Consider the following 20,229-nt stretch of genomic DNA (forward strand, 5'->3'; position numbering starts at 1 on the left):
CACCGGAGATCGATCAATACATGTGTTGCCGGCATACTTGCCAACCTTGAGACGTCCGAATTCGGGAGATAGGGGGGGTTGAGGTTGGCAGGGTTTGGTGGTAGCGGGGGTTTATATTGTAGCGTCCCGGGATAATTAGTGCTGCAATGGATTCTGCGTGTTTGTTCTTTTGTGTTTATGTTGTGTTACGGGGCAGATGTTCTCCCGAAATGTGTTTGTCATTCTTGTTTGGTGTGGGTTCACAGTGTGGCACATATTTGTAACAGTGTTAAAGTTGTTTATAGGGCCACTGTCAGTGTGACATGTATGGCTGTCGATCAACTATGCCTTGCATTCCTTTATGTGTGTCTGTAAAAAGCCCGTGTATATTATATGACTTGGCTGACACGCTGTTAGTATGGAGGTAAAGCGGATGTGACAACAAGATGTAGAGGACGTTGTAGGCAGTTATACTTCCGTGTGATTGATTGATTGATACTTTTATTAGTAGATTGCACTGTTTAGTACATATTCCGTACAATTGACCGCTAAATGACAACACCCAAATAAGTTTTTCAACTTGTTTAAGTCGGGGTCCACGTTAATAAATTCATGTTGAGGTCCATACATCAAGGTTCTACTTGATTTGCTCCACATCACTTTGGTAACCCAAAGCACCGCCACAAAGCCGACGCTGAGTCAGCATTTTTTCCTCAACAATGTCCTCATCCCTGAAGGAAGAACTCCCGAGTCCCAGTTGACATCTATTAGGCTGTCCTCGGTTGCGCCTTCGGGGCCGAGTTCGGTCATGTGGTTTACTTCTGATGTACCTTGTAACCGAAAAATGGAGAGGCGGTAAGGCTGGCTCTGATTGGCTGTTGTCACTAACGTTTACGATATGCTGATCGCCACGATCCTTCTGGTAGGTGTTTTACTCTCCGAAAAGTAAAAAAAAATGTACACAATCCACTAAAACAGGGGTGTCAAACTAATTTTAGCTCAGAGGCCGCATGGAGGAAAATATGTGCACACCCAAGCCGGACTATTAAAATCATGGCATTAAAACAAAAATATAGACAACATCAGATTGTTTTCTTTGTCCTACTTTGGCCAAAAATAGAACAAACTCATTCTGAAAATATTACAATAGAAATATAGGAAAAAATACCGGCAGCGGTAAAGCTTAGATCCATGAAGGAAAACAGAAAGTGAATGAATGTTTATAACTGAATACATTTACATATGCATAAAAAATTATATTCTTTTGTATAATTTTCTAAATGAATTAAGTAACGTTTATGACAACCTTTTTCCAAAACACAATATAGAATGTGAGATATAACAGGATAATGCATATTATGCAAACATTTATGGGTGAAAGTTATGAACAGCTTTTCAAAAAATCTGTTGTTATTCATAGGAAATGTTATTTTTACCCTTGTCCTATAGACATTAGTAGTCACATTGGTTATAGTTCTGACATTGATAGGTACGGCACCAAAACCTCATCTCAAGGACTACTCGCATTGCCACGCCCAAGAACCAACGCCATGAAAGTCACTGTACTGTATAAGGCTATTACTTTGTGGAATACTCTTCCTTTGCATATAAGGAATACCCCTAGCAAGGTAGGATTGAAAAGACTTCTAAATATTTGTTAGCGTTGAGATGCTGTTTACATTCATGGTTTTTGCCTTTGCTAGGTTCTAACTAGGAATGTCCGTTAATATCGGACTGCTGATAACTGCTTCAAAATGTAATATCGGAAATGATCTGTGTCGGTTCCATAATTATCGGTATCGGTTTCAAAAAGTAAAATGTATTACTTTTTTAAACACCGCTGTGTACACGGACGTAGGGAGAGGCACAGAGCGGTAATAATCCTTAAACTCACTTCCTTTCCATGCCGGCCATGTCACATAATATCTACGGCGTTTCAAAGTCATCAGTAAATGCATTCAAACTTGTTCAACAGCCATACAGGTCACACTGAGGGAGGCCGTACAAACAACTTTAACACAGTTACAAATATGCGTCACACAGTGAACCCACACCAAACAAGAATGACAAACACATTTCGGGAGAACATCCGCACGGTAACACAACATAAACACAACAGAACAAATACCCGGAACCCTTGCAGCACTAACTCTTCCGGGACGCTACAATATACACCCCCCCCCCCCCCCCCGCTACCCCCTACCCTCCACCTCATCCGCGCCCCCCGAAAACCCGCCCACCTCAACCTCCTCATACTGTCTCTCACTCTCAGGGAGAGCATGTCCCTAATTCCAAGCTGCTGTTTTGAGGCATGTTAAAAAATATGAGGCACTTTGTGACTTCAATAATAAATATGGCAGTGCCATGTTGGCATATTTTTCCTATAACTTGAGTTGATTTATTTTGGAAAACTTTGGTATATTGTTTAATGCATCCAGCGTGGCATCACAACAAAATTAAGCATAATAATGTGTTAATTCCACGACTGCATATATCGGTATCGGTTTCTTATCGGTATCGGTAATTAAGAGTTGGACAATGTCGGAATATCGGATATCGGTAAAAAAGCTATTATCGGACATCTTGAGCTCTAACTGTATATTTTGTTGTTGTGCATCTATACAGGTATTGCATTTTGATAATGTATGTATTGTTATTGTATTATGATTGTATCTTGAGTATGTTATTGTAACTTATATTATAATAAGGACCCCAGGAAGACCAGCCTGCCGCTGATCCTAAATAAGCAATTAAACAAACAATTGAACAATTTATCATTTGTTTTCAAAACGGTTACAAAAAAAGTGGGACCCAAAAATTTACTGTGGAACACCATTTTTATGACTTGATGGGGTTCCTGGGACCCCATTTTGAAAATTCGTAGCGCCCTGTTGGAGTATTGGTGCGTGCAAAACAGCAGCAGGCGGCTGTGGCCCGCGGGCCGGTTCTAATACTAATCAAATATCACCCCGGGGTCAATAGATCCGGCCCGCGGGCACAAACGTACTAAAACCACTTATCTTACCTTGTTTGTTGCCGTGGCGCTGGAGCCCGTGACGACTGGAACGTTGGTGACCTGCACCGACAGATAGGTATTATCGATGAGAGGCCACGCCCCCTCCACCTTGCAAGTCTGGAAGCTGTCCTTGAACGTCCTTAGGTGGGGGTCCCCGAACAGGCCGCAGAACAGGAATCCAGCCCGGGAGGTATTGTGGCCGTGCGAGTGTGCGTGGGCGTGAGTGTGCGCGTGCTGGGTGCGGCTGTAGTAGTTGCACGGCTCATGGTGGACCTCGGGGTGCGTCGAGGACGTGGGGCCATCCCTGGAGCAGTTCCTCTGGCTCATTAGGTCTGAGATGCCCAGCACGGCCGAGTGGAAGACCAGATTTCCCCTGCAAGACTTGGCTGTCCTCTGGGTGCAGGCCGAGTACGCACGCAAGGCTTTGCAAAATTCAACATGGAAGTCATCCACGGCCGGCGTGAGGTGAGAGGTCAGGGAGACAAAGTCGGTGGTGCACTTTTGAATGCGACACTGAGGAGTGATCACCTGACACTGACCTGGAGGACACAGAGCAAAGAGGAACAATTACACACGTGTGCTAAAAAAATCATCACCTGGGTCCAACAACAATGGCAGCCTGGCTTCAAGCAGAAACGGAAAGTTGATGAATACGACTAAGAGGACTGTTTGAAGTAGGCTTTGATGTTAAACACACAAAATTACTGGCCGGCTGCAATCCAATAAAACAAGAAAAAGATCCGCCCGCCGGCGGGTTAGAACACTTGGATCAATCAGCCCAGCCGCTCTGTGAGCGTAATAAACCAAAGAGCAAAGAGCAGCGGAAGAAAAGATAAAGAATTATTAGGCCTACTTAAGACTGAAGGAGATAAGACTGTGTTTATAATCAAAAGGCATACAAAGCTACCATTAATCTTTGCCTATGTGACAGATATAGGTTTATGTACAGAAAGCATTATTATATGTGATTTCTGGAGCCATTTTGTAAAGAGAATAGGGTTGTCTCGGTACTAATATTTTGTTATCAGTACCAAAATGTATTTCAATACTTTTCTAAATAGAGGAGACCACAAAAAATTGCATTGTTGGATTTATTTTATCAAATAATCTTATGGTACACTAAACATCTTTTTTTTAATTATTGCAATTTTGTCCGTAGATAAAATAGTGAACATACTAGACAACTTGTCTTGCTCCTACTTAGTCTGCTGACGTATGCAGAAAAATATTGTGTCATTTATTATTCTATTATTTTGTCAAAATTATGAAGGACAGTTTGTAAAAATGTATTATTATTCTACAAACCCCGTTTCCATATGAGTTGGGAAATTGTGTTAGATGTAAATATAAACGGAATACAATGTTTTGCAAATCCTTTTCAACCCATATTCAATTGAATGCACTACAAAGACAAGATATTTGATGTTCAAACTCATAAACTTTATTTTTTTTGCATATAAAAATTAACTTAGAATTTCATGGCTGCAACACGTGCCAAAGTAGTTGGGAAAGGGCATGTTCACCACTGTGCTACATCACCTTTTCTTTTAACAACACTCAATAAACGTTTGGAAACTGAGGAAACTAATTGTTGAAGCTTTGGAAAGAAGAATTCTTTCCCATTTTTGTTTTATGTAGAGTTTCAGTCGTTCAACAGTCCGGGGTCTCCGCTGTTGTATTTTATGCTTCATAAAGTGCCACACATTTTCGATGGGAGACAGGTCTGGACTGCAGGCGGGCCAGGAGAGTACCAACACTCTTTTTTTACGAAGCCACGCTGTGGTAACACTTGTCTTGATAAAATAAGCAGGGGCGTCCAAGATAAATTTGCTTGGATGACAACATATGTTGCTCCAAAACCTGTATAGACCTTTCACAGATGTGTAAGTTACCCATGGCTTGGGCACTAATGCACCCCCATACCATCACACATGCTGGCTTTTAAACTTTGCGCCTACAACAATCCGAATGGTTATTTTCCTCTTTGTTCTGGAGGACACCACGTCCTCTGTTTCCAAATATAATTTGAAGTGTGGACTCGTCAGACCACAGAACACCTTTCCACTTTGCATCAGTCCATCTTAGGTGAGCTCGGGCCCAGCCAAGCCTGCGGCGTTTTAGGATATTGTTTATAAATGGGTTTGGATTTGCATAGTAGAGTTTTAACTTGCACTTACAGATGTGGCAACCAACTGTAGTTACTGACAGTGGTTTTATGAAGTGTTCCTGAGCCCATGTCGTGATATCCTTTACACACTGATGTTGGTTTTTGATGCAGTACCGCCTGAGGGATCAAAATTCCATAATATCATCGCTTACATGCAGTGATTTCTCCAGATTCTCTGAACTTTTTGATGATTTTACGGACCGTAGATGGTAAAATCCCTAAATTCCTTCCAATAGCTCGTTGAGAAATGTTGTTCTAAAACTGTTCGACAATTTGCTTAGAAAGTGGTGACCCTTGGCCCTGCGATGAGGTGGCGACTTGTCCAGGGTGTACCCTGCCTTTCGCCCGATTGTAGCTGAGATAGGCGCCAGCGCCCCCCGTGACCCCGAAAGGGAATAAGCGGTAGAAAATGGATGGATGGATGGATGGAAGCTGCTTTTATACCCAATCATGGCACCCACCTGTTCCCAATTAGCCTGTATACCTGTGGGATGTTCCATATAAGTGTTTGATGAGCATTCCTCAACTTTATCAGTATTTATTGCCACCTTTCCCAACTTCTTCGTTATTTGTTGCTGGCATCAAATTCTAAAGTTAATGATTATTTGCCCCCAAAAAAATGTTTATCAGTTTGAACATCAAATATTTTGTCTTTGTAGCATATTCAACTGAATATGGGTTGAAAATGATTTGCAAATCATTGTATTCTGTTTATATTTACATCTAACACAATTTCCCAACTCATATGGAAACGGGGTTTGTATTTTCCCATATTTTTCTCCAAAATGAAACCGTGAATGTAGAAAATGTATGAATGAATGATTGTACAGTATTGTGTAATGACTGTGCAGTGAAAATGTTTAGTTATAATAGTAGACAATGGGGACTTTTTTGTCCCATGATATTAAACTGCTGTTGTGTTTGGAACAGGACTCAGCTAAAAATAAAACAACGGATCAAAACGTGTTTTATTACTAATCCTGTATATATTCAGGCCTGCTCTAACCACTGTACACCAACCCTTTAACATTTAAGATATTTAAGATTCATGCAAATTTTTAGAAAAACAAACAAACTGACAAATAGGTCAGATGGTTAAAATACAATATTAAAATATATATTTTCGAAAAGATGACATGAGAAGGTTGATTAAGCGATGTAAACAAAAAGAGTGTACAGTATTTTTCTTTTGTTTCTCACACTTTCAACTCCCTATGGACTTTTTCATTATTTTTTCACTCTTAATGCGTATCTGTACTCGCTAAATAAAGCAACTAGGGATGGCCGATATGTCTTTAAAATCTATATTGCTTTATATATTGGAGTCTCTTGTCATAACGAACTACCGTATTTTTCGGACAATAAGTCGCAGTTTTTTTCATAGTTTGGCAAGTGGTGCGACATATACTCTGGAGCGACTTATGTGTGGAATTATTAACACATTACGTAAAATATCAAATAATATTATTTATCTCATTTGCGGAAGAGACGAAGAAAATGTCAGCAATCATCACACACACGTCAGCAATCATCACATACACGTCAAACAATAAGAATTCGGCGGGGGAGGGTCATGGCAGAAGTGCATTGTGGGTCATGGAATGCTAACTGCTATATGCTACTGCCGTAGCTATTAAAATGGATAATTTCATCGTTGGCGGTAACTCATAAAAACTAAGAAGGGCTGAACAAAAATGACACCGAAAAGGAAATCATGTACTGCAGATTACATAATATCAAATAATATTATTGATCTCATTTGCGGAAGAGACCGACAAAATGTCAGCAATCGGCACACACACGTAAGCAATCGTCACATACACATCAACCAATAACAATTCGGCGGGGGTGGGTCACGGCAGAAGTGCATTGTGGGTCATGGAATGCTAACTGCTATATGCGATATGCTCCTGCCGTAGCTATTAAAATGAATCATTTCATCGTTGGCGGTAACTTATAAAAACTGAGAAGGGCTGAACAAAAATTGGATCGAAAAGGAAATCATGTACTGCAGATTACAAGCTGGATGTAGTGAAATATGCAGCAGAAAACGACAAGAGGAAACGGCGCAGAGTTGTTTAGAAGCGACATCGAGGAAGAGGATTTCATGGGATTTATCGATTAGGAGTGACAGATTGTTTGGTAAACGTATAGCATGTTCTATATGTTATAGTTGTTTGAATGATTCTTACCGTAAAATGTTACGTTAACATACCAGGCACCTTCTCAGTTGGTTATTTATGCGTCATATAACGTACACTTATTCAGCCTGTTGTTCACTCTTCTTTATTTACTTTAAATTGCCTTTCAAATGTCTATTCTTGGTGTGGGATTGTATCAAATACATTTCCCCCCAAAATGTGATTTATTCTCTAGTGCGACGTATATATATGGGCATATGTGGGGTGTAGCCCACATATGCGGTCCTCTCCAAGGTTTCTCATAGTCATCATTGATACTGTCACAGACGTCCCATTGGGTGTGAGTTTTTCCTTGCCCTTATTTGGGCTCTACCGAGGATGTCGTTGTGGTTTGTGCAGCCCTTTGAGACACTTTTGATTTAGGGCTGTACAAATAAACATTGATTGATTGATAATGGAACCATTTCACAGCTGCTTTCAAAGGCTTTTGAATTGGTTAATGACATATGTGGCAACATTGATTGATGGATTGATTGAAACTTTTATTAGTAGATTGCACAGTACAGTACATATTCCGTACAATTGACCACTAAATGGTAACACCCGAACAAGTTTTTCAATGTGTTTAAGTCGGGGTACATGTAAATCAATTCATATTACAAACATATTGCATAATTTTCTCAACACGATTACTAACCGACTTGTTAATTTACTCCTAATATGTAGTTACTTTCTGCTGTGACACAGATCCATATACAATTATGTTAAAAAATAATAATAATTTATTCTTCTGTTGTTTTGATACTTTACGATAGTTTTGGGCGACACTAAAAGAAAATTGGTTATAGATCCAGTACACAGTCGTTACAGGGGCAGTATTGGTCAATACAATGTTGATAATCATAAATAATTAGATTTTTGATCACAATAGCAATCCGACAATGCCAATTATTATTCAAATGATTTCCTTATTCCCTTTATTACATAAAAAAAATAATAAAGAGCGCAAAATAACTGAACAAATATTGCCTTGAATTTCCCGAGTAATGTATGTACCAAACAATAACACAAACGACAAAAAAACATTTTGTGATAGTAAAAAAAACATACTACTATATTAACCATATACTGATAATATACTTGGTATTGTTACTGTCAATATTTGTATCGATCCGCCTGCCACTGTTTACATTCAAAAGCTCTAGTTCAGCGGTTAGCTATGCTTTTTAATTCGCTGCTACAGTGTGTAGTGTAACTCGTTTAGCTATTTATTGTCCTTTAGTTCCACGGAGAGCATGATAGTTGTTGTAAGAAACATTTAATTTGTTCCCATTTAGATGACAATTAGTAATTTAGAAGCTGCATTGTGGAAGAAGATTAGGGACACATATTGTACCAACACCTATTTCAAGAAGGAGAATCCTACGGTAGATTGGAAGCACAAGACGTGATAAACAGGAACATCAATTTAATGATAATTTTTTTTTACCACTGCATAATTAATTAGTCAGATAAAGATTTTATATCAATTAATGGTGGAGCTCTAATCTTTACATTTTTTGGCACTTTCAAATATCGTATTTTTCTAACCACAGGGCGCAACGAATTACATGACGCACTGCCGATGAGTGTGTTTATTCAGGTCTAATTTCATACAAAAGACGCACCGGATTATAAAGCGCCATATATTAATTGTGTTCTTTTTTTTTTTTTTGCTTTCATTTAAAACCTTTCCTTGTGGTCTCCATAACATGTAATGGTGGTTCTTTGGTGAAAATTTTGCGTAGATTATATTTTACAGACCGTTTTCATGCCGTATTCTGAGCGTCTCTTCAGGATGAGCCGTTTTGTCGGCGGTCTTATTTACGCTACGCTACTTCAACAACGTCTTCTTCGCCATCTTTGTTGTACCGGTAGTTTTTTAAAATTTTCATAACGAGTCTACTGACAGATTTGAAGTTAGAAAGTTACGCTACTTTATATTAAAAATGGCATCAGCGGAGGATGAAGACATTTTAACAGGATGATAGAGAACAAGTAGGAGCTCATTGACTACGGCGTGGAGTACAATGGCGGTCACGTGCACATTTTTGGTACTTATGCAGATCCCAAAAACACAACAGCAGGTACTAGTAAGTAAGAAAATATGTTTTTGCGTAACATAGCAAAACAAAACACCAAATAATATGTCTCCTAATTGGTGCCATTTTGGGGTCCTTACACACACACACACACACACACACAAACACCATAATAATACCTGTATGTTGAAGCACAGTACGCCTGACTATGATAGCCGTAAGGCTCCAACAATTCATCAAGAGGTATAGCTTCGTAGCTTACCAAAGTTAGACGAAAACATTTTGACGGATTTTTGAAAGCTTTGTGTAATGTTCTATATCCTCAATGAAACAGCAACATTCTGGGCTTGCTTGCTAGCATCATTTATTGAACAGGTGTCAACTTGCAGTCCACACGTATCTTTTATGTGTGACTGCCATCCGCTCACATTTATCATTAGACCACGTACCAACTAAAATTGTTTTGGAGTCGGTAAGCACAGCCAGAATAAATCTGTACATGAGGCACACCGGGTTATGAGGTGCACAGTCAATTTTTGAGATAATGAAAAGATGTTCAGTGCCCCTTATAGTCCGAAATATACGATTCACAAAAAAAGTGCCCACAGGCAAAAAAAGTGGGGTTTGTATAATATAACCTAATATGACAAAGTATTTCTATGGCACTACAGGTGAGTGACCTACAGATCAAGTTGTGTTTCTTGTAACTTTAATAAAATTGTCGCAGCTAAAATGTATGCACCAGGAACCGTAACATGCTTTTTCATTGTGTCCTTTATTCCAAGCAAATTCTGGATTGTTATTGTTCCTGTTTCTTCATTTCGGATTGTAACGTTTTTCGTAACATAGACCATCTGAGAAAGGAAGGCAGCGATTAGAGAGCAGACCTAATGCATCAGTCAAAGCATGCTTCTATTAGATTAGGCAAGGACTCTGCAGCGTGTGGGCAGCTGCACACACACACACACAAACACACACACACACACGAGAAAGAATGCTGGTTGTGTGTTCTTCTAAACCCTGGATGGTGGTATGATCTCCTGATCGGGCCAAGAAAAATCAAAAATGGTTTCCGCTGAAATCCACAAATTCCTTCCACGTTCCACCATCACTTAACAAAATTAGATTTAACTAAGACAAAAACACACAAACAAGCACGTCTTTGTACACTTATTTCAATTGGGTGACAAAAAGGAGTTTGTTCTACCATTTGGGGGCGGTAGTACTCAAGGAGTTTTACAAAGCAGAGTGCGGGTCCGTCTAGATACCCACCACCACTCACACCCCACTCGAGAATCTCTCCCCTGCCTGGTAAATACTGACATAGACACCAGTGTAAGTACTGAGGGCACATTGTTTTTAACCAGTGCACCATTAACCTGACTTCTTCCCTGTGCAGGCTGCGCAAAAATAGAGTTTCATATCTTATCAACATGGGTCTGAGAAAGGTAATATCATCAGGGGCAACACAACACAAACACACTCTTTCACCAATGATGAAGCAACAAGGGAATTAAGGCCAACGGGAATTGCAAATACTGTACAGAGCCCCTCTGTCATGAATAAAAATGGTTCTGGTTTGGAACATGAAACACAGACTACGTTTACACTGCAGGCCAAAGTGGCCCAAATCGGATTTTTTTTTTTTTAAATCTGATTTTTTTTTTTCAGTTGACTGTTTACACTGCAAGTAAAATGTGATCTTTATCAGGCTCCAGAATAAACGCGTACAAGTGTAACCGGTGGTCTTTTCCTCTGCGTTGTGTGTGATTTATGGAAGACGACCGCAACACCATGGGTTTCTCCACTGCACTTTACTGATAATGCAGAATACAATTGTCATCAAAAACTTTGTGCCATTGTCGAGCCCCTCTCCCGTTATCGTGGACAAAAAGGCGGACGTCGTTACATACAAAGTAAAATAAAAACGTACCTGATAATGCAGAATACAATTGTCATCAAAAACTTTGTGCCATCGTCGAGCCCCTACACCAGGGGTGTCAAACTCAGAGTGGGCCAACATTTTAAACGGAACAAAGCCGCGGGCCAAGGTTGAACAAATTAACCTTTTAATAGGGACCCAAACAAGTTTTGCATTAAATGTTGAACAAGCAAGGCTTATATAACTTTAGTGACATGCAAAATCCAGTTTCAAATAATAATAATAATAATTAAAAAGAATATCAATGGCATTTCAAATAAAATTTAAATAAAAATGTAATGCCTTTTTTTCTATTTGCAATCTTCTGAGGTAAATATATTTTTTTTTTCCACAGGCTAATAATACATTTGAAAATAAAATAACAATAATGAATGAACCAAACATTCAAGCCTTGAAGTAGCAAGAGAAAATGCATGAATAAAACGTTAATTATTGGTCAGTTTGCTGGAAGTTTACCGGAAGAGTTAGTGCTGCAAGGGTTTATGGGTATTTGTTCTGTTGTGTTACGGTGCGGACGTTCACCTGAAATGTGTTTGTCATTCTTGTTTGGTTTGGGTTCACAGTGTGGCGCATATTTGTAACAGTGCTAAAGTGGTTTATACGGCCACCCTGAGTGTGACCTGTATGGCTGTTGACCAAGTATGCCTTGCATTCACTTATGCGTGTGTGCTTGAAATTAACGTGTGTGTGTGTGTGTGTGTGTGTGTGTGTGTGTGTGCGTGTGTAAAAGCCACAAATATTATGTGACACGCTGTTAGTATGGAGGAAAAGCAGACGTGACGACAGGTTGTAGAGAACGCTAAAGGCAGTGCCTTAAATGCACGCCCCCAATATAGTTGTCCAGGTGGAAATCGATAGAAATTCAGGAGAATGGTAGCCCCGGGAGATTTTTCGTGAGGGGCACTGAACTTCGGGAGTCTGCCGGGAAAATTAGGAGGGTTGGCAAGTATGAGTATTATCGGTGAAAGAGGTGTTACAGCGACACCGACGCTGTATAACACCGGCGGGCCAGCTCTAATGCTAAATTGATATTGCCTCAAGGGCCAAAATAAATTACACGGCGGGCCAGATTTGGCCCGTGGGCCAGAGTTTGACACCCATGCCCTACACAAATAAAATAATGAACAAGAAATTAATTAAAGTTCTTAACAAGACAAAATGTTTTCTGTCGTCGCATGGACGCCTACCTCTCCCGTTATCGTGGACAAAAAGGGAAGTTGGAAGGCGTGTCCAACGCATATAAAAAGACAGGTGTCACAGTTATTATTGCATTAGGAGGGACAACGAGACAATGGTTCCACATTGACAATACATCAAACAATATTCAGGTATTTACATGTAACTTACATATTTTGTGTAATTATAACAATAATAAAACATTTGAAAATACATTATTTACAAGACGTAATTGACCCTGTTACACAGGCACCAATGTAAACCCCAATTAGATACAGTTTGCAACTTCTAACATACTGTACCAAATGCAAATATGTGTACGAAACAGAATCCACCTGCACTGGACTAACATATACTTAAATAAAATAACAATCCAACAGTTTATGGTAAGGTGAGTCAAAGTGGATAAGAGAACAATGAGAAAATATTATTAAATGAGAATAAATGGGATGATAATCTACTTGAGGGATAGAGAAGTGCATGAGGGATATTCACCACATGTGGAGTCTGGTTTGCATCAGACCCTGGGGTGAGCAGACATAATAAAACAATAGCAATATTTCGCTCTGGTGTTTGCTCCATCGCCTCCCCAAGCGGCGTCTATATCTCACAGGCAAAAAAATTTATTTTGCTGGATAGCTTCTCTGTTGTTGATTTTGTTCCCTCCTGAAATAACTTCCCCCCTCAGCGATATTTCAGCCTGGATTCCCCACATGGCTTCTTGACAAACACACTGGGATTAAAAGATCCATAATGTGGATCTCCCAATGCTTGGTGTAGAGGTTGTTTTTTGTCTCCCCAATTGGCAGCCTCTCCAACCCCTTTCGGATCTCCAGAGATCTGGGAGAGATCTACAGGGATGATCTGGCAGCCGAAGTGCTTATTGATCACCTCGCTCTCGCGCTCTTACACTGAGCTCAGATCACACAAACAGCCCTCTGAGCAGAAGCAGCAACAATTTACAGGAACCTACAACAGCAATGCGCCCTTACCAGACTAGACAGCCAGGAGTGTGGACACAAGAGTCCAACATGCCTGCCTGGCTGTTTAAACACACGCACGGCACAGACGGCTGCTAAGACCACAGCAGCCGCGACAAATAGACCTCAGGAGGGAAAAGGACAAGTTAATACAAATCAATGCTCCGTTGGGCAAATGAACGATACGCATTCTTTCCAGGTGAGACAGAGGGGTGCCTAGAGGGTTCTTTTTAACGGGAAGTGGGTCTCGTTTTTCCCACTCTGTGCAGAGGAGCTTTTGTCCCGCCGGCCTTGGCTGTGGTAAACTAATTACCAGAGGTGTGACTGCTCCACAGACCCCCTGGACACGCACGATAAGACACACGAGGAACCACCTCCTGCTTTGTGTTTCAAATATTTGCTCCACGGGGTGAAACAAACCAGATACAGTATGCACACTTGTACAGTGAATCAGTAAAACCGTTCTGAAGGGAACACGTTGTCTGCGCAGAGCACGTTGTATTTTATGGTCACACACTTACAAACGTAAAACACCATATTAACCTTCGGCTTCCGGTGGACACACTTCTTTTACACTCAAGTCTTTGTTTGGACAGGGATGTGTTTCTGTTTTTTTAAAAGACGACTTATACCGAGAACATGTCTTTTCCACTGAACATTTAAAATGATACTTTGTTTGTCAAAGGCAATGAATCTCACTGGTGATGTCAACACAATAAACCGAGCTCTACCAGATACTGTATTTTTCGGACTGTAAGGCACTCTTAAAATTATTAGATGTTCTCAAAAACCTGGTGCGCCTTATGTACGGCATAATTCTGGTTGTACTTACTGACCTCGAAACAATTTGGTACATGGTGTAATGATAAGTGTGACCAGTAGATGGCCGTCATACACAAGAGATATGTGTAGTAAACAACACCAAAACTTTAAATGTTCCGTTGAGAATATAGAACACTACACACAACGCTCAATAATCTGTCAGAAATGTTTTTATTATGACTTCGGTAAGCTATGAAGCTGCACCGCTTGATGGATTGTCAGCGCAATAAACATAAGAGTGTTATTGTGGTGCGTGTATAAGGACCGTAAAATGGCACCCATTAGCAGACAAACCAAGTTTTCTTAACTTCTGGTACCTGCTGATGTGTATTTGGGATCTGCATAAGTCCAGAAAATAACCTATGTTTGATTCTAGAGCTAATGCAACTATCCATCCATTCATCCATTTTCAACCGCTTATTCTCCTTTGGGGTCGCGGGGGGCGCTGGCGCCCATCTCAGCTATAATCGGGCGGAAGGCGGGTGTACACCCTGGACAAGTCGCCACCTCATGGCAGGGCCAACACAGATAGACAGACAACATTCACACTCACATTCACACACTAGGGCCCATTTAGTGTTGCCAATCAACCTATCCCCAGGTGCATGTCTTTGGAAGTGAGAGGAAGCCGGAGTACCCGGAGGGAACCCACGCATTCACGGGGAGAACATGCAAACTCCACACAGAAAGATCCCGAGCCTGGGATTGAACCCAGGACTGCAGGACCTTCGTATTGTGAGGCAGACGCACTAACCCCTCTTCCACCGTGAAGCCCCTAATGCAATTAATCACAATCAATGATCGCAATAATCTTATCAAAACTCAGATTAATCGCACAATTTATTTTAACCTTTAACGTACTTACTTTACACCAGGTTTCTGTCAATTGAAACCCGCTACAACTGTTAATTATACAGTAAAATTCTGACGAGTGAGCAGCTAGTTTACATTTTTTTTACCGTAAAATTTACGACATTTGTTTTTACAGTGCATTACTGTAATTGGAAAAAAAGGGTACTATTTTTATTCTTACGGTTAACTGTTTTACAGTATAAATAAAATTGTTTAAGCATTATACTGTTTTGAGCAAATGAAGTTTAAAAAAATCCTGTATAACATTCTGATAATATAATTGCATTTGTGTCAAAATATTAGGGTCTTTTTTCAAATATGATTCAAATTTTGCACGCAAATAATTTACAGTGACTATTCAAACCAATTTTGGTTCAGGCCTTTTGGGGACTGTGCAACAAGGGATGGCACTTCTGTGACTTGTACGCCGCTTTTGCTGTTTTTTTGTGAACCGGAGACCAGCACCGGAGACCAGTTCTTGGTTCTCTGCCGCGTGGAGAGACCGGAGGGGATGCAGAAGAAGAGACGGAGCTTCGCTACTAGCAATGAGCGTCAAGATGAGCAAGCTTTACAGAGCCTGGGCATGTATCGGACACTATGGTGTCCCAAGACAGATTCTCATTCATCCACGCGGATTGAACACTGAACCGGGGCTCGTGGGAAGCCTACGACAGAGTCGCCTCTCTTGGTTGATTTGTTGAGTCTGTTCCTGTCCCTGGCGTGGAGCCCTGCAGAAGCCAGCACGGTGTATATGGGTGTTGAAGTTGTGTTTTTGTTTTGTTTCGTTGTTTGTCCATGCATGGTGCAATCGTATAAGTAAAATATGTATTATCATTGCAAATTTTTTGCTTTTTTTGTAGCTGTATGTAGGAATAACACTGCCCAAGTGGCAGCTGGTTGGAGCCTATCTCTGCTGCACTCGGCTAGAAGGCAGTGTACACCCTGAACAATTCCCCCCAAAAATGTTTAGGCCATCTCCGGTTGCGCATATACAGTACATCATACGTTAGGAGCCAAGAGGAGTTTTTGTAAGCTTTTGTTTTGTAAGTTTTTTTTTATAACAAATAATATACCGTATTTCCTTGAATTGCCGCAGGGTATATAGTATTCATCTGCCTTGAATTACTGCCGGGTCAAACTGGCTTCCCAAAATAATTAGCGCATGCTTTGTATTACCGCCTGGTCAAACTCGTGAGATCACGAGTGACACTTTCCCTGTTATCACTTTCAAAATGCAGGAGGCTAATTTCAATACCAGTAATTTGAAATTGCATAAAGGGAAGAAGATTAAGAGCTATTCAGTAGGATTTAAGGTCCAAGCTTACATCACACACAAATTTTTACTGCATACCTTTGGTAAGTGGCGGAGTGAGAAGAGGTTTTAAAATAAATAGCGCATGCTTACTTTTACTGCATCCCTTTGGCAAGCGCAGGAGTGAGAAGAGGTTTTAAATTAATTAGCGCCCCGGCGGCAATTCAAAGAAATAGGGTATTGCAAGAATTCTGAATCGAATCTTAAGGACAATTATCGTAATCTAATCCCTAATGCCTATAGAACAGGGATACAACTGGCAGATCAGTTACCAGAATTTAACATCAAACAACAGTGGTACAGTTTTAAAGTAGTCTATTGTAAAAACCACTGTACATTTTATTTATTTTATTTTATTTTGGTGACTGAGCTGACAGCTTTTTTTAAATCATAAAATTTATAGATTTTTTGTCAAAGGCGAACTAGTTGGGTTTGATTTTGTGACCCCTGCTTTACGGTAAAGTTGTGACTTTTTGACACTCCGTGGCAGGGGTAGGGAACCTACGGCTCTCGAGCCAGACATGGCTCTTTTGACGACTGCATTCGGCTCTCAGATAAATCATAGCTGACATTGCTTAACATGATAAGTAATGAATAATTTTGGTAGTAGTCACAGTGTTAAAAATAAAATTTAAAATATAAAACATTCTTATGCATTTTAATCCATCCATCTGTTTTCTACCGCACATGTTCAAGAAGTGGCATTAATGGTAAGAAGAATTTTATATATTATTGCTGAGTTTCAGAATAACAATGTTATTAAAAAGAATGAAAGACTTATTGTCACGGTCCGGGCGCACGTCAATGACAATTCATTTACGAGCCCCGCGGAGCGCACCTCGGGACATGCCCACGGCCGCTCATCTCTTGCACGCGTCACTCCGGTGGCGGCAAGCAGCTGCAATCAATTTGCACTCACGCACTTATGATTGATGAGCTTCATGGGCTTCTTAAGCCAGTGCAGACCTGCGTTCCGTGCCAGAACGTAACCATCTGTTCGTGTACCGTAAGCAATCATCCAGCTCTTTATATGTGTTTTCTTCCCAGTGTTTTTGATTGTTTTGTATCCTCCAAGTCGCTCCAACTGCAGACCTCTGCTCCCGCATTGACGTGCTGTGTGTCTCGTCGTTCCTTGTTCCTCTGCTTCCTGGACTGCCTCTTGGATCTCGACCTCTGGCTTGGACACGGACTTCCTACGCTCCGTTATAGCCCCTGACTTTCTGCTTTTCTCACGGAACTATGAGCCTGCCCTGCCACTTTTGGACTTGCGTCTCGCTTCACACTCATGGTAACACTCAACAGTTAATTCATATACATAGTCGCACACACACACTTTTGGATCTAGTTTACACACGCCATTCCCATGTTTAGTATTCTTATTGTTTGTGATTATATATATAATGTATATAATAAACATTTGGCCAAACAATGCCCCCTGTTGTCTGTGCCGTCTACTCCTCCCGGACATAACACTTTTAATACTCTAAATCTGTGCCGTCTACTCCTCCCGGACATAACACTTTTAATACTCTAAAAATGTTGGTCCTATTTAAAAATGCACGCATTTAGTTGAATTCAGAGTTTAAAAATATTATATGGCTCTCACGAAAATTAAAAAAAAACAACTTGGTTTTCATGGTTCCCAACCCCTGCTCTATAGAAAAGGATCATCTTGGTCGCCATGCTTCACCAACGTCCTATAGTAAAAAACTAAACGCTTCAAAATTTAGCATCCTCTATACGTTTAATCTGTATGGGTAAAGTTTAAAAGCAAGGAAATATCTACGAAGGAAATGGTTACAAAATAGCACCTAGAAATGGTAAAAATCTGCAGAAAATTGGCTTTTTCATGTTTTGAGGTTAAAAATGTAGACGCAGATTTGTATGCTACCTGAATTAGGCACACACTGTGACTACTTTATAATGTATTATTGCCGGTATGAAGCTAAATTCCTCACTTGTGATGTTGCACGGTAAAAATCGCTGTTTGGCCCGTTGACCATTGGCACATTTTCACTTTAGCTCTTGGATGCGACATGTTTAAGCGCCACTGCTATAGACAAAAGACGTACCTACATAATACACAGTAGTAGTATTGATGATGTGCTTTTTACACAATAAACTACCCTTATCTTGTGTTATGAATAGCTCCAGGTCACTTATTGGTGGACCACAGTCAAACAATAAAGATTTTCTTCCACTATGAATCAAGGTGCATATCTGCATTTTGTTAGTATTGATAAGAGCTGTAATATTGGCTGCATAATATGGATATGTGGACATGTAGCCTGTACAGTGCTTGCCATTAAGTAGCAGGCAGGAGAAGGAAGGCTCCAGAGAGAGGCGAGGAGGAGAAACTCGATCCGTGCTCGGACTGCTGCACTGCCGCTAAACAGACAGCCAATGTAAGCCGTGGAATTCAGTAGAAGCAATAAAAGCTGCCGATTTGACACCTGGCGTGATTTTAGAGTGTGATATTTAAGCGACTTCAAGTTGTGTGTTTGTTACCTATGCGGCCGGCGGAGGTCAGAGCGATGATCAGCACCAGCAGTGGCCGGAAGCAGCGCGCCAGAGACGGGGAGGCGAGGCGCTCGGCCCCGCTGGAACAGCATCCGGCTCTCCCCATCCCCGTCCATGCAGGGCCAGGAAGGGGGAGAGGACAAAGCACCGAAAGGGCGACGAGGAGTGTTATTCACGCCGTGGAACTTCTTCTTCTTCACTCTTCGCTTCTCTTCCACGCGTGACGAATTCGGGGCATTAAAAGACCCCCGACGGAATGCAGGGCGAGGGAAAGTACTTCCGCCAAAACCTTTCACTTTTTCCTCGTCCACGCTTCCGCTCCCACGCGTGACTTCAGTGCACTCCTTCCGATTATTGTCGATCGTTATCGTTCGCTACTTTGCCGAGCCACACACGCTTTTTCCTGCTTCTCTCTGCGGCGGAGCAGAGATTTCTCTCCCACTCCTCTTTCACTTTCTCCTCCTCCAACAAATCAATAGAGCGTCAAGTGAGCCCCACTGGCGGAAAACACGCCCACCATGACTCCACTCACACGCGCTGAGAGATGTTCGACCTTTATAAACATGTATCACTTTCATTTTTTTCAAGAAAATAAGTCACATTAGTTGAAAATTCATATTATTTTCGTTATTTTCCGAAATACGTTGACTCCCCAAATGTAAACACATCTTGGAATCAGGGCCCTGGCTAAATTAGGGCCCTATAAGAAGAATATTTTTTATGTTAATATTATTATTGTACTTTTTTATTCATGTAAAACGTTTTCGTCTACAAGCCTCAAAAATGTTACAGTTGTTTTAGCGGTTTTACAAATACAGTAAATAAGCAATGTGTCCAGGGAACCAAAAAAAAAAAAAAGTATATATATATATATATATATATATGTATATATATATATATATATATATATATATATATATATATATATATATATATACATATATATATATATATATATATATATATATATATATATATATGTAGGTGTGGGAAAAACCACAAGACTACTTCCTCTCTACAGGAGATGATTGATGGAACCCCTCATGAAACAGTTCTGTAGAGATGAAGTAGTCTTATGATTTTCCCCACACATACATATTGCGCTCTACCACGGTATCGAGCACTATTCTCTGGATAATCCAATCAAGACATATATATATATATATATATATATATATATATATATATATATATATATATATATATATATATATATATATATATATATATATATATATATA

The 20,229-nt window shown here is 40.3% G+C and overlaps 1 protein-coding gene across 1 annotated transcript in view; it reads right to left on the reverse strand.

The window, feature by feature from the left end:
- The window catches only part of rgmb (repulsive guidance molecule BMP co-receptor b), a 37,881-nt gene extending 18,405 nt beyond the window's left edge, over positions 1-19,476 (reverse strand). Inside the window, exons 1-2 of the mRNA XM_061906378.1 lie at positions 18,977-19,476; positions 3,005-3,534 (exon numbers count right to left, since the gene is read on the reverse strand). Coding sequence (XP_061762362.1) covers positions 3,005-3,534; positions 18,977-19,094 — 648 coding nt within the window. The 5' untranslated portion in view covers positions 19,095-19,476. The remainder of the gene's footprint in view (positions 1-3,004; positions 3,535-18,976) is intronic.
- Positions 19,477-20,229: the final 753 nt, after the last annotated feature.

Source organism: Nerophis ophidion, linkage group LG07 (assembly GCF_033978795.1).
Source record: "Nerophis ophidion isolate RoL-2023_Sa linkage group LG07, RoL_Noph_v1.0, whole genome shotgun sequence".
Taxonomy (NCBI): domain Eukaryota; kingdom Metazoa; phylum Chordata; class Actinopteri; order Syngnathiformes; family Syngnathidae; genus Nerophis; species Nerophis ophidion.